The sequence below is a fragment of the Panicum virgatum genome, chromosome 1K (genome assembly GCF_016808335.1).
Source record: "Panicum virgatum strain AP13 chromosome 1K, P.virgatum_v5, whole genome shotgun sequence".
NCBI lineage: Eukaryota > Viridiplantae > Streptophyta > Magnoliopsida > Poales > Poaceae > Panicum > Panicum virgatum.
The window spans coordinates 46276304-46286394 of record NC_053136.1 but is presented as its reverse complement, the minus strand read 5'-3'; the positions used below and the strand labels follow the sequence as shown (position 1 = coordinate 46286394).

General features: G+C 50.1%; 1 protein-coding gene across 1 annotated transcript; it reads right to left on the bottom strand.

Annotated features, from left to right (window-relative positions):
- Window positions 1-5401: 5401 nt before the first annotated feature.
- LOC120712652 (serine/threonine receptor-like kinase NFP) lies at window positions 5402-9733 on the bottom strand. Its single transcript, XM_039998495.1, has 2 exons — window positions 8290-9733; window positions 5402-6472 (listed from the first exon to the last, which is right to left on the bottom strand). Exons 1-2 carry the CDS (start codon window positions 9709-9711, stop codon window positions 5723-5725), a joined length of 2172 nt encoding a protein of 723 aa, XP_039854429.1. The 5' UTR covers window positions 9712-9733; the 3' UTR covers window positions 5402-5722.
- Between the last annotated feature and the right edge of the window lie 358 nt (window positions 9734-10091).

The window sequence follows — 10091 nt, the reverse complement described above, 5'->3', positions numbered from 1 at the left end:
CCAGGGTTTTCCTAACCGACTGTTTGGACGGAACCGGCGCCCACCGATTCCGGTCAAATTCAAATTTAAATTCAAAAAACTCAGTTCAACCGGTTCGTACCGGTATACCGACCGGCTAGACCGGTTTACCGGTCGGTTTGATCGGTTTACCGGCCGGTTTGACCGGTTTGAATTTAAATCCAAATTTAAAATCGCATGTGTAACCGGTTTGGACCGGTATACCGGCCGATTTGACCGGTTTACCGGCCGGTTTGACCAGTTTACCAAGTGGGCCTTAATGGGCCGTCTCATTTTTTTTCCTTTTCTTTTTTGTTTTAACTTTAAATGCCCGAAAAGTATGTTAAACGAACGAATTTTTGAGAAAATTTGACACCATTAGAATCGTCGCACCTTGAAGTATTTTTAGGAATTTTTTTGGGAATTTTTCATTTTTTTCGAATTCAAATTTGAATTTTGAATTTGGGCCGGTTTGGTACCGGCCCAAACCGGAACGGGACCGGTGACCGGTTCCCACCAGTTAGGTGAACCCTGGTGCTAACAGGCGACTAGCTTACCGGATTTCCTCTTTATCTCGGATCATCAACGTATCAGACCGGTACGTACACAGCGCTTGGACAGTCGCTTCATCTGCGACGGGGCTCGTGGCGAGGCGGGGCATGCTAGTCTACGGGCGATCATAAGTTGTGATTTGTACGGTCAATTTTTGACCATTTTCTTTTTTTAGTAACTTTTTGCTGTTTTTTGATATTTTTTTTGAAAAAATGTTTCAAGGGGAAAAATGTGACGAGAAAAGTTTTAAGAAACAAAATTTAAAAATTTGTCGAGAATTTTTTTACATTCATAACCAAAGAAAAAACTTGGATGAAAATTTTTTTTTGCATCCAAAACAAAAAAAATTAGACATAAAAAATTTGTAAAAGAATTTTTGCAACAAAAAAAGAACCCCACTTGGACGGCGTCTACCACGGGCTCGCCGGCGGCGCGCCTCTCGGGTGTTGTGCCTCCCCGCCGCTCTGCTCCACCCCGCCGCCGGGGAGCCGGCTTCACCCCACTGCGCCAGTCGGGTCCGCTGGATCTATGAGGAGAGGGAAGAGAGAGATAAGAAGGAGGAAGAAAGAAACAGAAAAAGGAGAGAAAAGGGGGTTAGTAGAATCGACTGTGAGTTTTGTAGGGCCAGTCTCAGTGGGAGTATTATCGACACAGTTACCTAGACTGAAATCTTAAGAATTGTGCCAGTGGAGTGTCATGGTGATGACACTCCTCTCATATTTCATGACGCTCTACTCTTTTCTCTTCTTATACTATTGGTATATGTTAGTAAATTTAATATGCATGACACATTTCTATTGAGATTGGCCAAAGTCACGATCAACCTCAAATTCAGCATTGGGCATGCCGCTGTCGTAGTGAACGTGGGAAACGCGGAATCCGCGCGCTAGCTAGCTGACACGTTTCCCTCCTCCGCGGGCGAGACAACCGTGAGCGGCCGAGGCAGCAAAACGCACACGCGTTATTCGGTTATGTGCCCATTATTTGACCCCCTCCGGCCGGTTCGTTTGAAAGGCCGCGGCATGCCTACTTCGCTGACCCAACCAGCAGCGCCGGATGCACACGACTCTCGCCGAGGACAACGCGCTGACTCGAAGAGTAACCGCCTCTAGCAGCCTCGCTCGTCTGCCAGATTATTGGGCCGGTGAATCTGCATGTAGACGTCGGCGATGATGACAGATCTGCCGATCGATCGACAGCGCATTATAAACATCAGTTACATGTCTGGTTCCAGAGAGCGCCTCGTGCCAACGGGACAGCGAGCGCGCGTGCTCGTGCGGGCAAAGAGGAGCCAGCCAAGAGCCCGAGAGGGTCATCAGGTCGTGCCCAGGGTTAAGTATCCGACCGGTAACCGCCGGCCTCCGGTTCCGGTATACCGGTCCGGTTTGGCCGGTTACCGGTCGGAACCGGTGGAATTTAAATTTGAATTCAAACTTCCCCGTTCAACCGGTTCCTACCGGTATACCGGTCGGTTAGACCGGTATACCGGCCGGTTTGGCCGGTATACCGGCCGGTTTGGATGATAACCGGCCGGTTTGACTGGTAACCGGTCAAATTCAAATTTTTTTCTTTTTTTGTTTAAATTCAAATGCCCACAAAGTATACTAAATAAATGTTTGTACAACATATTTTAGTCTAAATGAACCCTCCAACTCTTTTTTATACTACTTTTACATTGTATTTGTATACTTTCGTATGCACATTTTTTTATTTAACTTATAAATTCCGCAAACCATACTAAATAAATGAATTTTTGAGAAAATTTGACACCATTAGATTCTTTGCACCTTGAAATATTTTTAGAAATTTTTTGGAAATTTTTTATTTTTTTGAATTTAAATTTAAATTTTGAATTTGGACCGGTTTCATACCGGACCGAACCGGAACCGGTCCGGACCGGTTTGACAAACCGGACCGGTTACCGACGGTTCGGTTAACCCTGGTCGTGCCGCGGTGTCCCGTCGTGAGCACGCACATTAGCTGAGCTAACCCTCTGGCTGTCTCTGGTGCTGACGCATATATACGTGGCAGTACTGGTCCCTTTGGAGGGCCTCGGGTGCTCCGGCTCCACTACTGTAGTTCATTTTGGACTTCGATTTTGGCTACTGTAGCGCACCGTGTGGCTACTGTAGCTACCAAAACGTAGCTTCCGGCTCCACCTCTTTTGTAGTTCATTTTGGACTTCGATTTTCGGCTTCTTGCTACAGTATAGAACAGTAGTAGCATTTCTGTAGCGTGAAGCCGGAGCCAGTGGGCGCGCGGAGCCCTCCCAAAGGGCCCTAGTAGAGCACTCAACTGGTGGAGCGGCAGCGGCTGAGCGGCGGCATGCAGGTTGGTTAGCTTAGCTCGCTCTCTCAACTGGTGGAGCGGCAGCCGCCTGTTCGTGCTCGAACTTTCAGCCCCGCCACTTTTGCACCACGCAAAGAAGAAGCGAGACACTGGACGGCGGGTCAGTGCACGTGACAACGAGAGTAAGGGCCAGTTGTCGTTGCAGCATCTAGACAGACACGAGAGCTCGGAACGCCAAAAGAAGCACCTCTTGTGTTCTTGGAAAATAGAAAAAGGGACAAGAATGCACGCACGACAATCGGCACGAGCCAGTCGGAAAAAAAAACATTCGGCACGAGCCCAAGGAAAGTTCCACAAAGGCCCCTCCCTTGGCCCTGTTTGATTTGTTGTACTAGTGTGTACTAGAAAACTTTGACTGCTAATTACGATGTTAAACAAAGTCAGTTTATAAAACTAACTCTACAACCCCGCGCTAGGAACTCTGAAGAATCTAATGAGACCTTTGACTGCGTGATTAGAGGATAGTTACTGTAGCATCACTGTAGCAAATCATCAATTAATTACTGTCATTAAATTCATCGCGAAAGATTATATCCATCTCTAAAAAGATTTTGCAAATAGATTTCATTTAGCACTCCATGCATGCGAGATTTTTTTCTCGGATTACGCGATCTAGGATCTCTAGATTGAAACAAAGAGGGCCCTTATCTGTAAGATTTCGCAAAGAATTTAAGATGGGTAAAATTTAGGATTTTTTTCATTTTTGTATTTAAAAAAAATTAAAATTTCAAAAATATATGGCGGTTTCGAAAAATTTCAAAACTATACCCCTGTCGCCCCTTGCCTGGGCGACAGGGGGCCTGTCGCCCTCTGGCTGGGCGACAGGTCCTAAATGTAAAAAAAAAAATACATTTAGGTCCTGGCGCTCGGGGCGCATTAAATAGTGAACTTGTAAAATAGATATAAAATTTTAGAAAAATCGGAAAAATACAAACTCAACTGTTCTGGATTCTATGAAACAAGATCTACAACTTTTGTTATATAAAGTTTTTCATTTGATCAATGTATCTTGCTCTATTTTAAATACTAGTTTAATACACTTTTATTTAAATCTCAAGATGTATCCTTTGGATGCATGTCATCTTTGGCGAGAGTGTTGCATATAGTAAGGATAGGCTTGTACAAAATTGGTAGGCCCAGAAACATTTCTAGAATAAGTTTTTAAATTAAATCTTGCAATATATCTAGTTTAAATGAGTTATTTATCCATGCTGCTATACTGAGTTTTAGAAGCCATAATTTTTACAGTACCATTATTTTATTTCCTAAGAGCTACAAAAAAAGTTTGGTAAATTTTAGATAAGCACAACTAGACCAAATGAATTATTTCAAATTTTTCTAGGTACAAGAACTATTTTTCTTGATTTAGTGCATTTAACTTAGTCATAATTCATTTGGTCTAGTTGTGCTTATCTAAAATTTACCAAACTTTTTTTATAGCTCTTAGAAAATAAAATAATGGTACTGGCTTCTAAAACTCAGTATAGCAGCATGGATAAATAACCCATTTAAACTAGACATATTGCAAGATTTAATTTTAAAACTTATTCTAGAAATGTTTTCTGGATCTACCAATTTTGTACAAGCCTATGGTCACCATATGAAACACTCTAGCCAAAGGTGACCTGCATCCAAAGGATGGATCTTGAGATTTAAATAAAAGTGCATTAAACTAGTATTTAAAATAGAGCAAGATACATTGATCAAATGAAAAACTTTATATAACAAAAGTTGTAGATCTTGTTTCATAAAATCCAGAACAGTTGAGTTTGTATTTTTACGATTTTTCTACAATTTTATATCGATTTTACAAATTCGCTGTTTAATGCGTCCCGGGTGCCAGGACCTAAATGTTTTTTTACATTTATGTCCTGTCGCCCAGCCAGAGGGCGACAGTCCCCTGTCGCCCAGGCAAGGGCCGACAGGGGTATAGTTTTGAAATTTTTCGAAACCGGCATATATTTTTAAAATTTTAATTTTTTTTTAAATACAAAAATGAAAAAAATCCTAAAATTTATACCGGACCGGGCCGCTGGCATTGCTGGACTCGTTGGGCTGTGCGATTTTGGGGCTAGCTAGCTTCTTTGAAGGAACTGGGCTAAACGGCCTGCGAACGATGTTCGCTTCACAAACATCATCGTCTGTACTGGCCAAGAATTTTTTTTTTGCTAAAAGGTCCGTAGCCTACTGGTTACAAGAGCCTCGGTAGCATAAGAGATCCTGAGTTCGACTCCCCATGGGAGCGAATATTGTGGGATTTAACGGCGTTGTGCATTCAGTGGTAGACGATGTTCCCGCCGACAGCAAGCGCCTGTGCCCTGTGGTGACTTCATCAATTTCGAAAATTTGCCGGCTCAGTCTTCGAAGATGCTCATAGGAGTATGATTTGCGTATGTGTGTTCATATGGATATGAGTGTGCATACGTTGTGAGTGTCAGAGTTGTACTGTGTGATCTCAAAAAATATAACCAAGATTTTTTTTAGAGCACGGTACTAAGCAAGATCTAATAAAATCTCTAGTAAAAAAATCTAGTAAACATCTGGCACCATACACCAAGCAACAAATTGCTAGTTGAAACTTCTATTGCTACTCACGGATTGATCCTCGTCTGCGTAATAGCTAAGCTTCAACAAGATTACATCCCAAGCCGTCGATCTCACCTCACGGGACCTCGCAGCCGGTCATAATGCCGGCGTTATTACTCGATGCGCTCACTTATCACCCGCTCGCTAGACCTTATCATTTACAGCGCGAACTGATGGCTAAGAACTAGTACTGCTGCTGCTGAGTTCTGTACTATCCAAACCAAAGATGGTTCGTCGTTCACCGGGCGGCGATTTCGCCACTGCCGTCAACGGACACGCTCTCGCCGGAGTAGTCGCCGAAGTGCTCGTCCGCCTTGGACAGCGTGTAGGCCACGTCCACCATGCTGGGGCGCTTGGAGGGGTCCCTGTGCAGGCACGCCCTGGCGACGCTCACGACGCTGGCCACGCTCCCCGGCGGGCACGTCTGGTCGGTGAGCGCCGGGTCCATCCACGCCGCGACGCGGGCCTCCAGCCTCTCGTCCCGGCCCCGGAACACCCTGTCCTCGGCGTCCGCCCACAGCGGCTCGCCGGCCTCGTCCGCGGCCTCGCGCCCGGACACCAGCTCGAGGAGGACGACGCCGTAGGCGAAGACGTCCATCTTGGTGGTGACGAGGCCGTCGGCGAGGTACTCGGGCGCGATGTACCCCTGCGTGCCGACGATGCGGGTGGTGACGGCGTTGTGGCCCGTCTTGGCGAGGCCGAAGTTGGCGATCTTGGCGCGCAGGCGGGCGTCCAGGAGGACGTTGCTGCTCTTGATGTCCTTGTGCACCACGCGCGGCCAGGTGTGCTCGTGGATGTACTGCAGGCCGTGGGCGAGGTCCAGCGCGATGTGGAGGCGCGCGCGCCAGTCCAGGCGCCGCGCGCGGTCGCGGTCCAGCAGCCACAGGTCCAGCGACCCGTTCTCCACGTACTCGTACACCAGGAAGCAGTCGCCCGTCGCCGAGTTGATGCAGAACCCCTCCAGCTTCACCAGGTTGCTGTGGTTCACCTGCCGCACCAAGCACGCAGTTTTGTTTACAAATGCTGCAGATATCAAAACCATGATGCCTTGTCTGCAGCTACTACCGCAAAATGTTTTCAGAAATGTCCGTCGTCATCGTGTCATATACAAGACATCCATCCATCGTGGGTTGACGAGTAGGTGATGCTGTTGCGAAGAAATTCAACGACCCAGTCAATGCCGGGCTCAGGACAGCAGGCGTTGTAGATAAACGGCGAGCAGTTCAACCTCATACATCATGGTGCGACTTCTTCAAAAAAATACATCATGGTGTGAAGACTCGTGTAGCGATGCCGTAGCCGTGTAGGTACGTGGCAACATATAGTTGCGCATGTGATCGGGCCGGAAACAAACAGGCATTTTCGCCAACGGAACGCAATGCACTAGACTAGTGGCCTAGCGGGTGGCTGGTGACTTTATGAGGTGACGGGCCATCTATAGCATTTGGCTAGGTCGTCCTCGTGACACAGAGGTGATCGAGATGCACGCACTCTCGGCGGTCGCTACCATCCCAATTCACACGGCATAGTACCTACGTCCCCACACGATACGTCGATGGTTCGCAGGTTGATTACTAGGATCCAGGGCAAGTTCATAACCACTAGAAAGTGAAGGGGATCAAAAATTAAAACAAGTATTCTATCAAGTGGTTGACTGATCGATGGCTGGATATCCTTGTGCTCTTCCAAGGCTCGTGCCACCCATTGCTGCGATGCGACTGCCATGTGCTGCCCTGCTGAACGGTCTTGCATCTGATGGCAGTCTCACTCACACAGCGACAGATCTTCAGTCAAATGTGCTAGTTCCTGAACCCACTAGCATCGATAATTGCCTATGTCTTCAGTCAAGCGAAAGCGAGATGAACCAACCCATAGAGATGCCCCCGCACTAGTTGATGTCAATGTCAGTAGCAAGATTCCAAACTATAATGACCCACGATCCGGCTTGTCTGCCGTGCTGAAGCAAAGTCAGCAAAAGGTACAGTAAATCGTGTCTGTGTGAACAGTAGCCTACCGTTAGTTACTGTAGTGGAGGTACTGTGCCGATCTCACTGTTCACAGATTTACTGTACCATGCTCTCTGTAGCACTGGATCTCATCCATCCATCCGCAAATGAACGGCCGGGAATGAATCAAAAGTTACCGCTACAGTAATTCACTGACTTGCCTTCAGCAAGTCAGTGAATCCCGATTGCCCTTTTTGTAAGGCCTTGGGTGTGCTACAGAGAGCATGGTACAGTAAATCTGTGAACAGTGAGATCGGCACAGTACCTCCACTACAGTAACTAACGGTAGGCTACTGTTCACACAGACACGATTTACTGTACCTTTTGCTGACTTTGCTTCAGCACGGCAGACAAGCCGGATCGCAAAAAGGGTACTCTGGCACAAACATGAGTGGGTATAAAATACTGCTACATCGCTACTTCCACTAGTTCTGTTGGCTGTTGCTAGTCCGCTTAATTAACCACTGCGATCATTGTGTTAAAAAAAACCACTGCGACCATTGCATTTGGAACGGATAGAATTATACAAGTGTGTGCGTTTGTTTTGTTTAGAGAAGTGCGTTCTTTTGTTTAATCTCCTGGTGAAAACAAACAGATATACTCCATGCCGTTCATTAACCATACTGTCGCAGTAAGAAACGAAATTTCCAACGGCCAAATCAATAATCAAGACCAGCGAGCCTTCGCAATTTTGGGTTATTCTGTTAGTGAGAAGCAATTTAATTCGGCAGCAATTTTCAATTCCGAGTTGTGACGGGACTGGGGCGAGCGATTCAATTGGGGAAGAAAGAGGCCGCACCTTCTGCAGGATCTTGAGCTCCTCGCAGGCGTCCCACTTCATCTTCTTCACGGCGAACACCTCGCCGTCGATGTTGGCCTTGTACACGCTGCCGTTGATGAGGTGCGCGTCGTCGAATCCCCCCGTGCCGCGCTCCAGCTCCTCGACCTTGAACACCCTGTACTTGTCCAGCCACTCCGATATGTCGCTGACCAGGAACCTCTCCCCGCCGTCGCCGCCGCCGGACGAGCTCTTGGCGACCCTGCCGCCCTCGACGCCGTCGCCGCTCACCACCGCGTCCCCTCGTCGTCCCTTGGCTTTGAGCCGTCTACACAGGCAGACCAGCAGCAGCATCTGCAGCAGCCAGAGCGCGCCGACGACGCCCAGCCCGACGGCCAGCCCGGTGACCACCCCGTCCCGGTCGTTGCTCACGACCGTCGCGTTGGGGGAAGCAGACGGCGGCGGGGAAGCCGGCGTCGCCGAGGCGTTGTTGGCGCGTACGATTGGGGGCAAAAAGTCAGACACCGGGCGGCGGAGCGGCACTAGTATCTCCGCGAACAGCCCCGCCCTCGCCTCGGGCCCGTTGAGGGAGACGAGGGAGCGGGCGTCGACGGCGAAGGCGGCGGCGACGGACGCGTAGGTGTCGCCCGGCTGCATGACGTAGGTGACGAGCGCGGTGGCGTTGTCGGCGGCGGCCGGGCACTGGCAGAAGACGGGGAACGTGACCATGACGCCGACGTCGAGGTTGGTGGGCACGAGCGACGGGTTGACGCGCTCCACCGCCTGGTACTGCGTGAGGTTCTGCAGCTTGGTGGTGGAGATGATCCAGTAGGTGTCCCCCGGGGTGATCTGGTACTGCGTGGGGGCGTAGGCGTTGGGCGACCCGGAGGGGCAGCCGCACTGGAGCGGCACGAGCAGCGGCTGCCCGCTCGCCGGCGCGGCGGCGGTGGAGAGGTTGTTGGCGTGCGCGACCATGAAGCGGCTGACGCCGAAGAGGTCGCCGATGGCGGCGAAGTCGAGCGGCACGCTCGCGAAGCCGGCGCGGTAGAGCGCGTACGCCTGGCACGGGTACGCCCGGTTCGCGGAGCAGTTGAACCCCTCGACGGACGCCGGCGCGGTCGCGTTCTGGGACCGCGCGGGGGCGGGGAGCGCGCTCAGGCGCAGCAGGAGGAGCATCGCAGGCAGCAGCCGCGGCGGCCTCGCCATGGCCAGCGCGCTGTGGATAGGCGCGGCACGCGCGCACCGGGGCCCGGGTGGGTGGTGGTGGCTAAGCAAGTTGCAAGCTGACGCTGGTTTTGCTGGGGGAGATTGATATACCCGCGAGCGGCGAGCCGGCGAGGGAGAGGCTGCCGCCGCACCAGTCACCTGGGTGTGTGTTCGGCTGTTGTCGCGAGCGGCGGAATCGTCAAGCGTGGGCGGCGGCTTGCGTTCGTCGGGACCCATTGCCCGGCCGGGGCGCTCCTTGACCAGACCCGCGCGGCGGTTCGCGATATTATTTTTCATTTCTGTAGGCGGGGCGCTAGGAATTCCTCCCACTCCGGTCGCTTTCTTTGACGACTAGTAGTCCGTAGTCCCCATGGTGCCTTGGTTCCTTTTCAAAATTGCGCTTGGACTTGCGACCCATTGGCTCGCTCCGTGAAATTTTCCATGTCACTATCACGACGCATACCAGGTCGACTCGTGGATCCTCCTGGGCCTGGGAGAGTTGCGGTCTGCCTCCTTGGTCCGTTGGTGAGAACTGATGAGGACCGAGAAATGCTCGTGCGTTGCCGCTTCAGTTGGCAGTGTGGTGGATCCGGTAAATGTTGATGCGTGCCACCTCT